We start from the raw sequence: 21,065 nt of genomic DNA, 5'->3' as shown, positions 1-21,065 counted from the left end.
CTCACACCAGACTAGTATCTCCTGTGGATGGTGTAATCATTTCAGACCCATCTGTGATATCAACCCCATGTGAATCTGCTCTGTCTACAATTTGTAAAGTAAAAATTCCAATGTAAATTATTTTCTGGGATTTGTAATATTTTGGATTTATTCATTCAGCCTTTTTCCTGCTTGAGGATGAGAGGCTGAGCTGGTGCTGATAAATCAAAGCTTTAAAAGTGAAAATCCAGGAGCTCATGTCACGATAAAACAAGAACATTCTGTCAGAGAACAAACTTCTGTCAGAGGGTCAGTGCAGAGGGTTGGCCCCCAGAGGGTGGACGGCCTTCAGGACATCCTGGGTCCTGAGTGACTGTGCACCCGCTCCCAGGGGTGATGGCGGACATCTTTAATACACCCCTCCCACCCCAGGCAAGGCCGGCCTTCTTTAAGACCACCACCATCATTCCCTTCAGACCTCAGTGACTATTGAACAGCAGCCCCCACCCTGATAGTCAGGAAGTGGTGATGGCACACAGCAAAGAACAATATGGAGCCCCCTGCAGACCCTCACCAGTATCCTCACCAATATCCTCACCAGTACCCTCACCAGTATCCTCACCAGTATCCTCACCAGTACCCTCACCAGTATCCTCACCAGTATACTCACCAGTACCCTCACCAGTATCCTCACCAGTACCCTCACCAGTACCCTCACCAGTATACTCACCAGTATACTCACCAGTACCCTCACCAGTATCCTCACCAGTATCCTCACCAGTACCCTCACCAGTATCCTCACCAGTATCCTCACCAGTACCCTCACCAGTATCCTCACCAGTACCCTCACCAGTATCCTCACCAGTGCCCTCACCAGTGCCCTCACCAGTACCCTCACCTCCTGTGTGGTGCAGCAGCTGCTCATGTGGACACAGACAGGTTCTACAGACAGTGGTGACGTCTGCAGAGGACCAGCAGCAGTAGTCTGTCCACAGTCAGTGACATTTACATTTACAGGAGCAGCAGATGGACTTCATGCATCATGAAGGACCCCACCCACCCTGCACACAACCTGTAGGTCCACCTCCCATCAGGCAGGAGACTCTGCAGCATCAGAGCAGACCCACCAGAAGACTGTACACCTCAAACCACCACTGAACCATAACCCAGTCTGGTGCTGCTCATCATGTACAAATAAAAGAACATTACAACACAGATGCATTGGACTGACACAGTATAAACAACAACTACTGTAACAGAACATGTTTCCATCTCAGTCATTTCTCCTCCTCTTCTATGTTGATTTATTTATTACTTTTATTATCTGCACTTTGCTGTTGTTTTCTATTGTCTATTTTTCTTTTTTAAATGTGTTTTTAAATGTTCATTTCATTTCACTATTGGTCCTGTGGATCATAATTCCGTTCACCATATCACTGTTGAATGACAATAAAGAATCTTGAATCCTTCAGAAAGCCACATCTCAACAGATGACATGCATGACAGTTACAGTAAGGAATATTTTTTCCTGTGTATTACCAGACCTCTGGAAGTGGTAAATGTGGCCTTGACATCAGAACTGATGAATAATATCAGTAAATGTGAGTAAAAAAACAGACTTCACCAGAGGTCCACAGGTTAGGTTAGTCCCATGTGAATAAGGCTATAACCTCCAAAAAACAGGCTGAACTAGAGGAAAAGCTGTTGTAGGCTGGTTATAACCTACACATATTTTATAAGAGATGAGGAAATTGGGATTCACATCAGGGAGCTTGAATCTCAAATGTTAAATAATGATCATTTGATCTGTCACACAGCCCTATGTGTCCAAAGGACAAAAACAGAAACACATGTACTAATTCCACAGTAATAAACCCGAGCTTGATCACCGCTTTACAACCGTTTTCCACCAGCAACCCAACTTTACATCCACATCTGTCCAGAGAGAGTCATATCCTACGTACACAGACGCCTGTAAAGTTAGAATACGATATTTGGACTGCTTCTCATGAAATGATTGGGATTTATTCATGATAGATAAAGTGTAACTGGACTCAGTATGTAATCTTTGAACCTGGTCAAAGGAATAAAAAGAGGAATGTGTCCAAAAACAAAATGAGTCCAACTTTATGGGCTACAGTACAGTGTTGACAAAGCTTAAATACAGACGATCCAGCAATCAGACAACCTCACCTAAAACATGGACGGTTCACACACACCTTCAATAGAACAGTGTTTTATGCATTTGAAGTCCCTTTAACCAGATCTTTACCATTTACATCTTTACCATCAAATCCAAGTGAATGTTTGCTCCAAATTTGAAGAAATTCTCTTTACCCTCAGAACAGACGTTTCTGTTTTGTAGCAGGTGAATTACCATCACCTACCATGTCTGAGAGTGGAGTGAATAACCGCTTTAATTTAATTTAATTTAATTTAATTTAATGTAAAATTCCAGAGCAGATAAAACCATCATTGGTTCCAACTAGGGATGTAACAATATGAACATTTCATATCACGGTTATTGTGACCAAAATTATCAGGGTTATCATTATTACCGTGGTATTTGAACTTATACATACACTGAAATAATGGAACCAAGTTGTATTTTGAAAAAAAAAAACAAAAACAAACAAAATAATAGGCACAATGTTCTTTTTGTTGGCAGAAACATTCAAATATGAGCATGTAAACATCGAACAGACATGTGCATTAAAGCTGGAACCGTATGGCCACTGTTTGACCATTTTACAGATCAAGTTTGAGTTGTTTTAGTTTCTTTTTCAAATGCCACGTTTCCACTACATGGTATCGGCTCGGCTTGACTCAACTCGGCCTTTTTGCGTTTCCATTACAAAAAAGGACCTGGAATCTGGTACCTGGTACTAGTTTTTTGGTATCACCTCCGCCGAGGTTCCAGGACTGGGGACCAGATACTAAAAGGTGACGTGTAAACACTGCAGACCACTGATTGGTCAGAGAGTCGTCTCTGTGACCCGCCCTTTTACAAAAAACAGATGCAGAAGTTGACAGTAAATGCAGCGGTAGCTTAATCCACATGATGACAGCCTAAAAACTACACCATGGTTTGTCGAGGAGGTTCAGACGTAAAAATTCAGCATGAGTTCGACAAGACAACACGCAACAAGTGAGTTTATCAGCAACTCTGAACAGACAACACGGAAGTATGCGCTGCATCGTTATGACGACCAGGTACTGTAAAGTCTGTAATATCTTGTAATGGAAACGGTCTGGAATTGGACCTGGTACCAGAGTCGAGTCGGTTCCATGTAGTGGAAACACGGCAACCGACAGACCGATCGACTGGCAGACAGATGCTCCGTGAACCTCCATTTCCCATAATGCATGTTGCGACCAAATTCCTCAGATGTCCAGTTCCCTCCTGGCTCTGTTTGTAAACACATGGTTTGTTTCTGGTGAATGGAACTAAGAAACTGTTCACTGTGAGGAAGGGATTCAGCGGAGGAATGACAGACAGACGAACAGACTCATGAAACTGAGGATATGACTGAGGATGGACAGATCTGATGAAAAACTGGTCATAAAGTCTCCCACTGCTTTAAATCTGTCTGTTTAGGGTTTGGTATAAACCAGGGGTTCCCAAAGTGGGGTATGCGTACCCCCAAGGGTACTTGGAAGAAGCCCAGGGGGCACTAGAAATAGTTTTGTAAAAGTCCATTAAATAAGTCATTATGTACTGAATAAAAAATAAATACTGAGAATTAATGTTGAAATATAAAACACAATGAATACATTTATACAATAGTTTTATTGTCTTTGGTAACATTTGAAGAACATTTATATTTTATATGATTCAATATGAGTTTGAGTAGATAAGGAATTATTTTTTGTTGATAAAAGGTTCATTTATTAAAGACCAATTTATTTATTTTTTTTATCAATGACAGAGGGTACTTTTCAGTTTATACTTTACACAAAATTTACTTTAAAAAATGTGTTATTTTTTATATATTACAGTTAAATATATGTTTTTTGTTCACAAGGTTTTGTAAATATAAACAGACACCTTTGACACAGAAACATATTTGGACTCATTTTTTTCAATTAAGAATGCTGAAGTGAGAGTTGGGGGTACTTGGATAAAAAAAGGGACACTCCACTGTAAAAAGTTTGAGAACCACTGGTATAAACCAAGGTTTTCATGAAAAAAAGGGTGGCTCAGTCACGAAAATCACACTTTGCTTTATGACCAAACCAATAAATGAATATTGAGAACATTTGTAACATTATATCCCACACAGCTGCACATACCAGTCGACTCTTATTGAATACAGAACCTGTAAAAGAGCAGATAACACACATGTCCTCCGTTCATTAGTCCAGTCTTACCTTTAGTGTGTCCAGGCCTTTCTCCAGATACGTCCCGTACTTGTTTTTCTCTCCTGTCGAGGCATAAAACTTACTCCACCAGTCCATGAACTCTTCTGCCTGTGGGTCACATGGTCAAAGGTCAAAGGGCAGCAGGATGAAGACAATGTTGTCTTAATACCTACAGTCGTGGAAAGAATTATTAGACCATGTAGAAGAAGAATGTAATAACAGCTGATAACGTAATAACGGCTGATAACGTAATAAATTTGCCATTTTTAAAATATAATAAGCCAATAACGTAATATCTGCTCAGTAATGTAATAAAAGTCCTGAACCGATAACGTAATAACTTTTGGTCAATAACATTATAACTTATTGGCTGGTTATTGCATTATTGGCCTGGTAAAAAAAAAAAAAAAAAAAATTCTTTTCAAATGTAATAACTGAGCCAATAATGTAATTAGTTACAACATTAATGGCCAAATGCCATTACGTTATCGATTCAGGACTTTTATTATGTTTTTGGCCTATTACATTTTAAAAATGGCAAATTTATTACGTTATCGGTTGTTATTACAGTATTGGCTTCTACAGACCACCCCTTGTTTTCTTCAGTTCTTGTTCATTTTAATTTCTGGTCCAACTAAAGGTCCATTTGTTTGGACAAATATATAATGATACCAACAAAATTATCTCATAGTAGTTTATTTTCAGAGCTGATATCTGTCCATTTAACATGTTTTCTTGATCAAAACCAAAATGACTTCAGTTCTTCCACTAATATCTGTCATTGTACTGACAAAAACAGTGCTTTTATTCATTCCATGTTTTCTTTTCTGTCTGATTTAGTCACATGACACACAAAGGAGTTAGGACTGGATTACAGAACCATTACAGCTGTATATTGGCCAGAATCTGGCGATAGGATACTAATCACAATACTAGGATCACAATACGATATATCATGGTGTATCATGATACTGTTAAAAAGGCATTTTTTTTTGGTTTGTTTCTTTTTTTAAATGATTATTTCCTTGAAGAACTGAATTACAGCAGAAATCTGCACAAATACTAAACACATTTTTATTTGATCAGAACAGGATCTAATGTTATATCACAAAATGTTCCTGTGGTGTGGAACCCATCGTGTCCACTGGTGTTACATGCAGAACCTGAACATTTAAATGCATATAAATTGTGAATGATTTTTCAGCAGTGGTCATTTTTGTCAAACACTCTGCTTTGAATAATTAGTTCAATTTCTAGAATGTACCTGTGAGAGAATAAAGAGATATTCAATCATTTTCGTGTAAGTTTTGTGTCCTTTTGACCGTGTTACACACAGGTTTAATTAAAATAATATAAAAATGTGTTTTATCTGAAAAATAGCTTCTCTTTTATCTCAGTAAATATACATTTTTAAACAGACCCAAACTTGCTTCATAACATTCGTCTACATCTGGGTTGAATGTTTAACCCTCTGTCCTGTTTTTAGGACCGGTTTCATAGAAGAACCCATTTCCTGTCACATACAGAGGACCAAACCTGTTTGTCTTTGTCTGATGTACAGCTTTAGCTCTTCTACGCTGACATTCTTCTAACTCTTTCACTGCATTGAGCTGAATGACTCTCACCACTGGAACAGACTGGACATCATTAATGGCTTTGATTCCCCTTCATAAGCTGTGACCTTTGACCTGTTGGGCAGATGAAAAGCCCTAGGTTGAGCGGTGTTTGCCTGTGCAGACGCAGGGCTCAGGAATAAATGGCTTTTCATGATTTTTTCCAGTGATGGCATGGCTGCGCGGGCTTCGCCAGCTCACGTCAACACAAGTGAAAGCTGCCTCTGGTGGCTCTGTGGCATTAAGGTCACGGTATATGGGCGTTCTGAGGCAATGGAAACAGGCGACTGGGAGATGGGAACAGGCACCAAGTGGACAAAAGTTAAAAAAAAAAAAAAAAAAGTAAATGTATGTTTATGTATGAAGGAAAATAATTCTGCTCTGAGCTCTGTTCCCTCATTTTACTGTTACACACAAATATTCTGCAGACACTGTTTCATGATATACCTGACTGAGCTGGCCATAGATGTTTTATTTTATTTTATTTTATTTTATGATGCATGTGTCTTAATATTTATTGACCAATGATGTTAACTTTTATATATATTTTTTTTATTTTGGAAGGGCCATGTTCTGTCATATAGGTTCTATTAAACACACCTCTCTTTAGATCAGGGCTCTCAAATTTATTTTCTTTTAGGTTCCACATTCAGGCCGATTTGATCTGCAGTGGGCTGGACCAGTAAAATAATAACAGAATAACCTAGAAATAATGACAACTGACAATTTTTGTCTTTGTTTTAGTGCAAAAAAACCCCACATCATTAAATTAGGAAAATACTAATTTTTATAAACTATATGAATAACCAGAAAAAAATGAAATTTCTTTAGAAAAATCAGTGCAATTTTAACAGTCTTCGGCCTCCACTTCTCATTAGTCCATGTGCATTCTGGATCAGATCTGCAAAGACACTAAACACTGAGGAACAGGAAGAAAAGAGTTCAAACTGTGCTGAATTTTCTTTAGACATTTCAGGTTGTTCATATTTATTCAGGTTATTCACATTTTATTGTTACAGGATAGTTTGTAAATGTAAATATTTTCAGAATTTAAGATTATTTTTTGCACTAAAACAAAGACAAACATTTGAAGTTGTTAATTCAAGATTTTTTGCTAAATTTGAGATTTTTTTTTTGGCTTAATTCAAGATTTTTTCCTTAATTCAAGCAAAAATTTTTTTGGTTAATTCAATTCAAGACTGTGGAATTTTTGCACTTGGCAAAAACATCCCAGGGGCCAGACTGGAACCTTGAGACCCCTGCTTTAGGGCATAGGTGTCAAACCGGTGGCCCAGGGGCCAAATCCGGCCGGCCAAAGGGTCCAGTCCGGCCCCTGGAATGAATCTGTGAAATTCAAAAATTACACTGAAGATATGAACAATCCTTTTAGTTCAGGTTCCACATTCAGAACAATTCAATCTGCAGTGGGCAGGATTCAGTCAAATACTGTCATAATAACAGAGAAATAATGACAACTGACAATGTTTCTGTTTGTAAATGTAAATATTTTCATGTATTTACAGTAAAACAAAGTATAATTTTGCAAAAAAAAAATGTGAATAACCTGAAGTGTCTTAAGAGAAGTAAGTACAATTTTAACAATATTCTGCCTGATATTAAATGTTTTGTGTGTTTGTAGATCCACTGTGATCTGTCAGTTCTAATGTACATGTGGACATGATAAACTGAGGCAGAATAGTGTTAAAATTACACTGATTTTTTCAGTTTGTTCAAATTATTCGCATCTTTTGAAAGGAGAGTTTGTAGACGTAAACCTTGTCATAATGTAAATTTACTTTTTTCGCTCTAAAACATAGAGAAAGGTTTGGAGTTGACATTATTTCTAGGTTATTCTGTTATTGTTTTACTGGTTCAGCCCACTGCAGATCAAATGTAGCTGAATGTGGAACTGAACTAAAATGAGTTTGACAGCCCTGTTTTTGGGTTTGGTATTATTTTGATTATGCTTTTTTTTTTGTTTTTTTTATCATATTTTTGGGCATGTACATGTGTGTATGCTTACATGCACATACAGTTGCAGAAAAAATAATTAGACCACCAAAGTCATCCAAAACAATAGTTCTGTAATCCAGTCCTCACTCCTGTGTGTGTCATGTGACTAAAACAGACAGAAAAGAAAACATGGAACGAACAAAAGCACTGTTTTTGTCAGTACAAAAACAAATGACTGATGGAAGAACTAAAGTGACCTGGGTTTTTATCAAGAAAACATGTTAAATGGACAGATATCAGCTCTGAAATTAAACTACTATGAACTATTTTTGCTGGTGTCATTATATTTGTCCGAACAAATGTAGCTTTAGTTGGACCAGGAATTAAAATGAACAAGAAACTGAAGAAAACAAGGGGTGGGAGAAGTGTTTTTTCGGCAACTATATGTCTATATGGGAATGTATATACATCATGTTACATTTTATATTTAATGTATAAATACAGACACTTTTTTTTGTTTTTGTTTTTCCCATTTGTGTTCTTTTGTACTTATGTTTAAGTATAAGTTTGCGTTTTACAAACTGTTACATGTATGTTGTCCATGGGGACAGGTGACTTTTTTATGTTTTCTGCTCTGTTCTGTATAAAAACAACACTTTTTATTGTCTTGACATCTTTCTGCACTATTGCTGTCAAAAACTCAACAAAGATAACTTTGAAAAAATAAATAAATATTCTGCAGATACTGAAATATTCACCTGATCTACTGTGCTTTCTTATTAATCTGGGACAAACAGGATGGACTTGTGAGTCATTTTCTATCGAATGACAATATTTGTATTTGCAATTGGTGCATTAACTGAAAATTAAAAAAAAATATATATATATATATAATCTGATGTGTACGGAAGAGGATTAGGGCCACTGGAAAAAAATAAAAATAAGGTCCAGTATATCTTTTATTAGTATTCTGAGAAAAAAGTCAGAATTCTGACTTTTTAAAAGTATTTTTAATTATTGCTCTGAGATTAAAGTCACAATTCTGAGAAAAAAAAGTTTGAATTCTGATTTTTTTCTCAGAATTCTGACTTTAATCTCAGAATCTCAGAATTCTGTTTATTTATTTATTAGGCCCGAGCCGAGTAAAGCCGGCGCAGGGCCTATTGAGTCTGCAGTGGGCGCATGGGGACAAAATCGCCAGTGACGCGGTCGCCTTTCGCCACTGTCGCCACTCTCACACATATTCACATTCACGGCACTGAGACCTTTCTGACAATGTACATGACATGTGCACAAGTCGCATATTTACACCTGCTCTGAATGAATGGGAGTCAATGGGACACGCCCACTCGGGTCAGTCATGTGGGTGTAAGTGCACGACACGTGACATCGGACCCCACAGACATGTGGGGGACCTCGAGAGCTTTCACATAAGGCCAAATATGTGGTTGCCATAGAAACGGCTATATTGTTCTTGCTCAGATTATTATTATTTTTATTTTTATTATTATTTTTTTTTTGTCTTATTTTTCTTTCTCCTGCGCTTTGAGCTCAATTCTGACCCCCTGAACATTTACGAAAACTCACCAAATTTTGCACAAAATTCAGAGGTGTGAGAAATTGAATTTACATATAGGTTTCGTAGATGTCGGTAAAGAAATGTTGCCGCAGCGCCCCCTTGAAAAGTGGAAATGCATTACGCCAAAGGGAGCACGTCCAACATAAAGTTGGTCGTCGAGCCACGAAAATCGGTACACAGATTCATCATGAGGAGACAAACAAAAAATATTATTGTGGCCATGCCCCTAAACCAGCCCTTAGTCGGCCATATTGGATTGAAATTTCCAAAATGCTGAGTCAGCGTTTTCGCTGATGTCGTATTTTAACTATCTCCTACTAAGCCGTTTGGCCGAATGAGCTCAAAATCGGTGTACAGTATCTAGAGAAGTGGGACATCAAGAGTTAGCCGAATTTTTTGAATCGGTGTCACCGTTTTTGTGCGACGAGGTTGCAAACTTTGCGAAGTTTTTTCAAAAATTTACCATTACAAAAATTGCTTCAGCTCAGACATACGAACACCGATTTGGCTGAAATTTGACTCAGACATCCATCTCCCAGGCCTACACCCATTTACTAAAAGAAATTGAAATTTCGCACTATAGCGCCCCCTACAAATGTACATTTACAAAAATTACATCAGTTTGGACATACAAACACCGATTTGGCTCAAATTTGACTCAGACATCTGTCTCCCAGGCCTACACCTATTTGTCAAAAGAAACTGAAATTTCGTACTACAGCGCCCCCTTCAAGTTTTTTAAAATTTTTTTTATTAAAATTGCTTCAGTTCAGACATACGAACACCAATTTGGCTCAAATTTGACTCAGACGTCTATCTCTCAGGCCTAAACCAATTTGTCAGAAAAATTTGAAATTTGGAGCTATAGTGCCTCCTACAATTTGACCTTCACGAAAATTACTTCACTTCAGACATACGAACACTAATTTGGCTCAAATTTGAATCATTTGTTAATCTCCCAGGCCTACACCCATTTATCAAAAGAAATTTCTATTTCGCTCATTAGCGCCCCCTACAAATCTACCTTCACGAAAATTGCATTACTTCGGACATACGACCACCGATTTGGCTCAAATTTGACTCAGTGGTACATCTTGCAGGCCTACACCCATTCAATTGAAGAAATTTAATTTTAGCTGCATAGCGCCCCCTACAGATTTACTTATACAAAAATGTCCTTACTTCGGACATACGAGCAATGATTTCCCTCAAATTTGAATCAGTTGTCAATCTCCCAGGCCTACACCCATTCATAGGAAGACACTGAAATTTGGTGCTAGAGTGCCACCTGCTGAACGATGGGCATACTTCCACTGGACGTGCCCTTGGCGAGGGCCTTTAGATGCCGCTTGCGGCTTTAATTTTTTTTATCATTGCTCTGAGATTAAAGTCAAAATTATGAAAAAAAGTCTTAATTCTCATTTTTTTCTCAGAATTCTGACTTTAATCTCAGAATTCTGTTTTAATTTTTTTTTTTTTTATAATTGTTCTGAGATTAAGGCAGAATTCTGAAAAAAAAAAGTCTTAATTCAGATTTTTTTCTCAGAATTCTGACTTTAAGTCAGTGGCCCTAACCCTCTTCCATAGATGTGTACTTCCTTTGTATGTTTCAACCTCCATTTCATTAGTAATAAGTGTAAAATGACTTATAGCCACATACTAAATTCTTGTATCATCCTCATTTTATTGCTGATGTGTATTTCATAATGTACACTGACTGCTGCTGGTGTAAAGGACTTAATGCTAAAATCATGTTTAATTATGAAATCATAATGTATTGAAAGCAACAGAGCTGATCTGATTTTGTAATATTTTTTGTGGAACATCATAATGTCTGTGTTGAGTCTAATATAATATTTCCTTCAGAAAACAACACACATTTATCAACTTCTGAACCTAAATGAAAGGTGCTATGAGTAGAATTAAACCGCCTTCATTCTATTTAAATGGTAGATCTTAAAACATAATATAAAACATCAGTTTAAGTTTGAGTCTTTTTTGTTTTGAAAGTTGAATTAATTTGTCTTTAGGTTTGGTTTCTGACTTCAGATAAGTTTTAATTTACAGCTTAGTTGCACATTTAGTGAGAAAAAACTTTTTTTTAAAAATTTGGTTTCACAGATGCATGATATGATTTATAAAAACATTGTTCATTCAAGGCTCCATAAAATGTACAAAGTCATTTTATCCAAATCCTAATTCAAACTACAGTGCAAGTTAAGCCTTAAGACGACTGTATCAGTAACTCTGTTTGGTTTGATCTTGTTTTGCATTCTTCATTTTTGGCTTAAATTCAGTTTTACTGTTTCTGTTTTAAATGTATTTAACTTTACTTTTTCACTGCAAGTTTTCTAATAATCCTGTGTAATATGGAGACAAACCAAACCAAACCCAAACAGCTGATATAAGCCTCAGCTAAATTTCACAACTATGTCCCCAAAAACAGCTGGGGCATTATTTCATGATTTCAAAGTAAACAGGAAAAATCTGATTAACACGAACAAATGTTTGAATACTGAACCCTCTGCTTACTCTGTTTGTATTCTGTATGTAGTTTTTATGAAAATCCTGGGGCTGGAGATGACACCAACACTGTTCTGACTGTAAAAACCAGTCGTCGGTCCAAAACAAGATGCTTAGTTCAATAAGGTGTCACTTTTCAAATCAAATCAAATCAAATCAAATTTTATTTAAATAGCGCCAAATCATAACAAAAGTTATCTCATGATGCTTTACATATCGAGTTGGTGGAAACCAGACCCTTGAAATATTAATAATAGCTGCAGTTGTGCTAACATACAAGATGCTTTTAACGTCTGTAAAACAAAATTTATGTTTGCATATTTACCAAATTACAGCGTGCAGAAAGTGGAAATATATAAATATATGAATAAATAAACAAATACATAAAATACGTTTCGGATCCGTTTTGGCCCAGTGTGACAAACATCAGATCTTTCTAATTTTGCCTTTTATTTCTCATGCTGTGAGACTATTGTGGTCACTAAGTATTCTTCTAAAAGAAATTCAAACCCTCTCATTTATTAGCAGTTAAAACAGAAAACTACATCAGTTTATTTACGATATTTTAACTGAATACCGCACGTGCATGACATTCCATCACTGACAAGCATTAATATATGCACAAAATACAAAGGTGAAAATAATAATAAACTGCAATTTAATTTTGTAATTTAATTGCTTGATCCCTGTGTTTTATTCCTATACAAGACGCGTTTGGATTTATTTTACATTTATATTTTTTAAGGATGAGTTCATTAGAACTATATACTGTTCATATACTGTTTGAAATGCATCATATTTTATAGGATCATAAAATGTTTGTAGTGTCACAATTCTGTGACCAAAGACAATTTATGCTTATGAAGGGAGTGATTTTTTTTTTAGCAATTTGAATGAAATACGTTATCTTTTATATATATATATATATATATATATATATACACACACACACACACACACACACACACATACACACAGTATATTTATATTTCTCCTATACATGAGTAGAAGTAATACTTTCAAATGCTTCTCATTTTATTTACTTAAAAACGTCTCTAATTTTTTTTTTTTTTTATTAATTTATTTCGAATATGGAAATGATACAAACTTCCTGATTGCTACTAATTGACTTCTTTGCACAACATAATATAGAAATGAAAATTCAAGGAAGCATAAAATAATGATACACACAAAAAGAAAAAGAAAAAAAAAAGTCATATTTGAAAAGGAGGTGAAAACTTACCCACTGTAACATCTAGTGATTGCATTAAAGGTAAAGAAACAACAATTAAACACCACTTTAGAAACAGTTAGAAGTTTGTCTTTAAAAAAAACTGGATCACACACTTGAAGTCATTTTTCGTCACTTTTCTTAATATCTCACAACACTTGAGTTCTACGCCAAAATGAAACACACACCACCACAAAAAGAAAGAAAAAGAAAGAAGAAGAAATTATGACTTCTGGCATGAGCGTAAAGACCGTTAAAGCCGTCCTATTAAACCTATGAGTCATCCTGAGGTTGGTTGGTGCTCACAATGTCGCTCTGTGTCGGAGGATAAAATCTCTTTGTTTCTGAAATGTTGACTGATGGATGTTTGAGGTTTGGATTTGACTCATTTTGATTCATTGAATATTATTATTATTATTTTTTTACATCATTGAATGAAACCCTCTTTTATGTTTTTATCATGGCTTGTATTTTTTCATCCATCGGTTTTACTAAAAGTCCGTTCACATTGGAGTGTGGAGCGTTTGGCTTGTTTTGAGGCTTTCTCTGTGGGAAACTACAGGACAGACCAGACCATGGGGACCATCCAACCACCAGCCTGCCCTTCCACTGGCAACGACCATCTGAGTGGAACACACACACAATCACACTAAACACATCTGTGGGCTGTTTTCTGATCACAATGACCAGAGCTCCATTTGGTCCATCTTTGCTTCCTGTCTCAACGCTGGAGGAAATAAAACTGCCCTCAGACAAAAAAACACAAATCCATCTAAAACACAGGTGTCAAACATGCGGCCCAGGGGCCAAATCTGGCCCACCAAAGGGTCTAGTCCAGCCCTTGGGATGAATTTGTGAAATGCAAAAATTACACTAAGATATGACCAATCCTTTTAGTTCAGGTTCCACATTCAGACCAATTCAATCTCAAGTGGGGCAGATCTCCACCCAAATTGTATAATTTGTTCCTTGCCAGTATCAACATTTCCTGAAAATATCATCAAAATCTGTCCATAACTTTTTCACTTAATTTTTTACAAATACATAACAAAATGAAAATGATGCATAAAAAAATAACAAAAGTCAACATAACATAACAAAAGAGAAATGGAGCGGAACGATATTTTGTACAAAGTTGAAGCTTGGTACCAGTCATGTGTATGTCAAATTAGATTAAATTCCAATCAATATTTGTTGAATTATAATGAAAAATGTGTGGTAAATGGGATTTTCAATGTTAAATGGAAATGTCCACAGACTCCACATTCCACAGTGGATGTGGACAATTTAGTTCCAGATACAAGAGATTGTTCGAAGCTACAGGTGGATCCAATTGGAGGCTGATCAGAGTCATTTTCAATTTTTATTAATTTTTGAAAATTGCTCTATGATAAGAGATAGGAAAATTGTAGATGTTGTGACCTTGCTGTGACCTTGAACTTTGGCCTACTTGGCCCAAAATGTAATGGGTTGGTCCCAGGGCCTAGGCCTATCTGTGGGGGAGATTTAGGAAAGATGGGTGGAAGAGTTTTACACTAAAGTTGCTAACAAACAAACAAACAAACACGCAAACAAACAAACAAAGCAAAGTGATCACAATACCTCCTGGTGGAGGTAAAAACATATAAATAATGACAACTCCAAATGTTTCTGTTTGTAAATGTAAATATTTTCATGTATTTACAGTAAAACAAAGTATAATTTTGCAAAAATGTGAATGACTTGAAATGTCTTAAGAGAAGTAAGTACAATTTTAACAATATTCTGCCTGATATTAAATGTTTTGTGTGTTTGTGGATCTACTGTGATCTGTCAGTTATAATGTACATGTGTAAACTGAGGCATAATGTTGTTAAAATTATACTTATTTTTCAGTTTGTTTATATTATTCACATCCTTTGAAAGGATAGTTTGTAGATGTAAACTTTTTCATAATGTAAATGTACTTTTTTCGCTCTGAAACACAGAGAAAAGTTTGGAGTTGACATTATTTCTATATTATTCTGTTATTACTTTACCGGTTCGGTATCAAATGTAGCTGAATGTGGAACTGAACTAACAGGAGTTTGACAGGCCTGATCTAAAACAATGCACCACAGGTAGATTTTTAAAGCCAAAGATGCAAGGACGCAAGATGCAACTGAAGCCAGGCTCAGACTACACAATATTCTGCCAGATTAGACAATAATAAGAATACTACTACTACTACTACTACTAATAATAATAATAGTAATAATAACGACACCTTCTCACAGTTTCATGGCTGAAATAACACAAACTAAATGTTGCTCACTAACCCTTGTAATCTGCCACTTTTCACACACTGGGTACTAACATACTAATGACCTCCATCCACCTTTTCTAATGAAAACGTAAAAAGTGTTGATGGAAACCTCCAAAGTACTGTAGTGTGTGTGATACTGACTACTTCATGTCCTAAAAAGCTTAAGAACGCAAAAAAAGAAAAAAAAAAAAAAAAAAAAAGAAAAAAACAATTGCTGTTGATTTGTACAAATAGGTGCATTACTGCTTTATAAAGAACTGGAGGTCAAAATACTGATTGTTTTGACGTGTTTACAGCCGTGCACAGCGAAGCGCTTCGTCCTCCTGCTGTTCAGAGGAGTGGAAGTGAAGGAACATGGAGCAGAAACACAAACACATTTCTATCTCACCAGATGATCGACCGTGAGTTACTGTGAAGGAGCTGAGCATCGTCTTTGACAATTTCTTTACACGTCTCTGACAAAACTACTGGTCAGACTGATCTCTAGTTGTACATGTATGTTCCTTGGGACAATGTCTACAAAGTTTGTTCACAACTTTGAGAAATGTAGATTTTAGAATTGTTGACAAATTTCTTAAGTATTAAAAACATGGGTTAGGGTTAGTCATCTGTTATTATTATTTGTTCATACTGTATATGTTATATTTTCTGTGCAGATGGAAATATAAAAGACAGCTGATGCAAACACACCTGTTTGTACTCTTTTATTTCCTCACCCAATGGGAATCAATAAGAGAATCGATAAGGAATTGGATCGATAACCAAAATGGACAATGGAATCAGAATTGTTAAATTCTTATCGATTCCCACCCCTACTCAGCACCAGTGTCTTTTTAAGGGTCGAACCCATCAGTCACAGCCTGTTTCTCATACCGTTGCATTTCACCAGGGTTCAGAGTTTGAAAATAGTCGACCACATATAAACGATAAACTGTCATTAATAAGCCGTTGAAAATGTCTTACCACTGATAGAGCAGCTGCTAAGCACACAGTCTGTCACTCTGACTCCTCTCGTCTTTCAAAATGGCGGCGTATCTGTTTACTGTTTATCTGGTATTGATGACGTAGGTGGCATCGGTCTATTGGGAGCCTTTTTCTAGACTGATCTCTAGAAATGTCGTATGTCATGCAGGTTCTTATGGCGTTTGGGGTGCTCAAGATTAGGGATCCCACAAAGGAATGGACTTCACCTGCCAGAGTTGGTGTTTTAAGTGTGACAATAATAAGTCAAGGTCGGAATTAGGGCTGTGTATCAGCAAGAATCTGGCGATATGATACAAATCACAATACTAGGATCATGATACGATAAATCACAATATTTCATGATACTGTTAAGAAGGCAATTTTTTGATTCTTTTTTAATGAATTTTTACCTGAAGAATTTAATTACAGCATAAATCTGCACAAATACTAAACACATTTGTATTTGATCCCAACAGGATCTGATGTTCTACCACAAAATGTTCCTGTGTTCAAACTGAAATTCTGTTTTACAGACATTCCAGTTTCAGATCCTGTTCAAATGTTCAGATTCTATTAGTTCACAACTGACATCAGAACAGGATTTTAGTTCAATCCCAACAAAGGAACTAACATTATTTAATAAAAGAGTAAAACAAAAATAAACCTCTGCCATATCTGCATTTGACTAAATACCTAAAAATATTGACACAGTACTTTTTAATATTGATACAGTATTGTGAAATTAAATATCGCAATATACTGCAGAACCGATATTTTCTTACAGCCCTACTAAAGAGTAGCAGCGTAAAGTCTTAAAGCCCTAACCCCCATAATGTCCTCACTCTGAGTCTAAAAGTCACACTGGCCTCACTCACCAAATTCAACATACATGTAGACGCACTCGCACAGAAACATACACATCAGTCACATACGCTGGCCCCGCCCTGCAACCTTCAACCCTCCAAGGAACACTCCAGCTTTAAACACACTCATGACGCATGCACCACTTTTTCCTTTGTGTGTGTGTTTGTGTGTGTGTGAGCCTAAATGTAGAACAAAAAAGCTCTTATGGCACGGCGTCGCTGTGGAATCCCCTTTCTCCTACTTCCCACAGACTCAGACAAACACACGCCGAGAAAAGGGGGAGAAACTATGGAATTCCTCATTTTTCCAAAGTGGCAGCATGGCATGGAAAAGGGCAGCACGTGGCGTTTCACTGGGACGACACACACACACACACCCACACACACACACACCCACACACACACACACACACACACACACACACACACACACACACACACACAGTTGCATGGCGCTGTGTGTCTGAGTCCTGAAGTGTCTGGTGTGTGTTAATGTGCCCTCTGTGTGCAGCCGGTGCCAAGCATTGATGACAGGGGCGCCAGAAACTGTGTGTGTGTGTGTGTATATGTGTGTGTGTGTGCGCACCCACCAGTGTGTGTTCCTGTGTGTCAGGGTGTGTTTGCTCAAGTCCACCACTCCTGAATCAGACAGATTAAGGCCGCCGGTGGAGCGTTCCAGACTGTGATGTGTGTTAAAGTCCCACTGAGTGGATGGACTAGACACACATTAACACACACGCACACACACACAGACACACACACATATGCAGCGGTCTGTTGAGGGTGTCAGTGCGGTTTGCAGCCTATCATTACGCCCTGCAGGGAAAGCCAGGCTAACCAAAGCACGCTGGCACTGCCAAGAACTCCACAGGCAGAGCCAACAGATTTACATCGGAGCGCAGAGCCGCTTCATAAACGCTGCCTGTTGGGGAAACCCCTTCCACAGCGGGGTCAGAGGTCAGAGGTCAACACAGCTGGACTCCTGCATAAAGTCCAGAGTGGGTCAGTTCAAACGGACTTGAACGTCTCTGGTAAGGGTGAGTTTGGACGTGTCACGTTTTCATTCTAACCCAGGGTTCTCAAACTCCTGTTCTTCCAGGTTCCACATTCAGTCTGATCTGATCTGCAGTGGGCGGGACCATAAAATAAGAACAGAATAACCTGTAAATAATGGCAACTGCAAATTTATGTCTTTGTTTTAGTGCAAAAAAAAAAAACCATTCAATTAAGAAAATACTTACTTTTATAAACTATCCAAACAAAAAGATGTGAATAACCTAAAAAAAAAAAAAAAGAAATTTCTTAAGAAAAATCAGTGCAATTTTAACAATCTTCTGCCTCCACTTCTCATTTGTCCATGTGCATTCTGGATCAGATCTACAAAGACACTAAACACTGAGGAACAGGAAGAAAAGAGTTCAAACTGGGCTGAATTTAATACAGACATTTCAGGTTGGACACATTTGTTCAGGTTATTCATATTTTATTGTTACAGCAGAGTTTGTAAATGTAAATATTTTCATAATTTAATGTTATTTTTGCACTAAAACAAAGACAAAAATTTGAAGTTGCCATTATTTACAGGCATAGATTGTTATTTTTTTCACATCAAACTGAGAAGAAAATCTGCAGTCCTTCTTTTTTGTGGGTTCTTCTGCTGTTATTATTTGACTGTAGATCAGATTGGTCTGGATGTGGAACCTGAACTAAAATGAGTTCCACAGCCTGGACTGTGGAAGTTTTACACTTTGTAAATTTATCCCAGGGGCCGGATTGGAACCTTTGGAGGGACGCATTTGGACCCCGGGACACATGTTTGACACCCCTGATCTAACACATGGTTTACATGTGATTACAGATTACATTCAAGGTTCTAATAGTTTTGGATTTTTCATTATAGTTTAGTTTTATTTAGTTTAGACTTTTTTTCTCTAATTCAGTTAGTCTGAATTCCTTTTTAGAGCAGGTTTGCTAGTTTTTATTAGTTTTCTTTTTTTTCTAAATGCTTAGTTTTAGTTTAGTTGTAGTTTAGTCGTCTCTTTTCTCTTCTTCTCTGTCGTTGTATTCAAATCAATCCCAGACAGGACTCTGCTGCTTTAGTCTCCATGTTTCCAGGTAGAGTGGGGACCAGAAGACGACTGGAAACCACAGTGAACACAAGTGACGGAGCAAAAAGTGTCGTATGGAGACAGCACAGAAAAGTGCTAGAGCGAAATAAATCACTTTCATATCAATCTGACACTGACAAAAACGAAAACTAAGGGAATTTTATCCATAATTTTTATCCGTCTTAGTTAGTTTTGTAAACACACAATACAGTTTCAGTTAATTATCGTTTTTTTCTTTTAATTATAGTTTTTATTTATTTCATTTAACGAAAATATTTTTTCAATTCTAGTTTTCATAATTTCATTAGTTTTCGTTAACGATAATAACCTTGATTCTGTTTTCAGAAACCACCACCAGTGTGAAAATGTCATGTGGAAAAAAAGAGGAAATCTGTCACCAATTGCATGACGACTGTAAACACCCGTGTGAATCACCAGTGTTTAAATGTTTTATTTTTAATTATATAAAACAACATTGGATGACATTTTTCATTTATACAGTGATAGGCTTTTAAATTACGTTATTCTTGTAATATTATGGCTTTATTCTCGAAATATGATGACATTATTCTCATAATATTACAACTTCATTCTCGTAAAATTATGACTCTTTTAGTATTTGACTTTATTCTCATAAAATTACAGGTTTTATCTCGATACTCAACGACTTTATCCTCATATGTGGCCTTAATACACCGTCATATAATGGCTTTTTATGGAATCTTAGTATTTTTTACTCATACTGTTTTATTTGACTTGAGTAAACCAGTTTTTTGGATTTTTTAATGACCTTTACAGATGAATGTTCCTCATGCCTTCCACATACAGCCACTTTTTAAGATTGGTGACATGCTGAGGAATGAAGTGTTTCTTCTCTGTATTGAGTGTAAAATTCTCCTTTTTCTAAAGTCAAATAAATTCTTTTAAAACCCTCTCAGACTGACTGGAAAATGCGCCGTCATAAAGCTGGAAACAGACTTTGTATAGATACTGTATGTAGTACTGCACATACTTTGACTTAAGTTTGTTTTTCTGGTTTTGAAAGCAGAACTTTTCCTTGTCATGGAACACTTTCAGTGTATATTTTTACTTAAATAAAGCAGCGGACGACTCCTTCCACTGCTGACTTTAGAATAATTTGTAGTAGTGTCATAACTAGGGGTGTAAGAAAATATTGGTTCTGCAATATATCGCGATATTTCGCCTCACTAAACATTAGCAAACTCCGAGCTTTGTTTTGCAAATAAATACTCTTTCAATAATTCTTTAAATTTGTATTTGTTATGTTCTTGAATGAGTCGTCCCGGTACATCACAGTACTTTTCATTTTATTTGTTTTCTTTTTATATGATCTTACTAACAAAAAAATCAGCTAAAACTAATGAATAAAACCTAAATTTACTTGCTCATAAATAGAGGTGTAAGAAAATATCTGTTCTGCAATATATCACAATATTTCATTTCACAATACTGTTTCAATATTAAAAAGTACTGTATTGATATTTTTAGGTATTTATTCAAATGCAGATATTGTGGAGGTTATTTTTATTTTAATTTTTTGTTTGTTTTTATTTTATCTATTATTATTTAACTCTTTTATTAAATAA

General features: G+C 36.5%; 1 protein-coding gene across 1 annotated transcript in view; it reads right to left on the bottom strand.

Moving 5' to 3' along the window:
• dysf (dysferlin, limb girdle muscular dystrophy 2B (autosomal recessive)) overlaps nt 1-21,065 on the bottom strand; it is a 285,908-nt gene that overhangs the window by 60,045 nt on the left and 204,798 nt on the right. Inside the window, exon 42 of the mRNA XM_030162629.1 lies at nt 4,351-4,449. Within this exon, the coding sequence (XP_030018489.1) occupies nt 4,351-4,449 (99 nt within the window). The remainder of the gene's footprint in view (nt 1-4,350; nt 4,450-21,065) is intronic.

The sequence above is a fragment of the Sphaeramia orbicularis genome, chromosome 18 (assembly GCF_902148855.1).
Source record: "Sphaeramia orbicularis chromosome 18, fSphaOr1.1, whole genome shotgun sequence".
Classification (NCBI taxonomy): Eukaryota; Metazoa; Chordata; class Actinopteri; order Kurtiformes; family Apogonidae; genus Sphaeramia; species Sphaeramia orbicularis.
The sequence above is the reverse complement of the archived record's forward strand: the minus strand, read 5'-3'. Positions and strand labels throughout refer to the sequence as shown.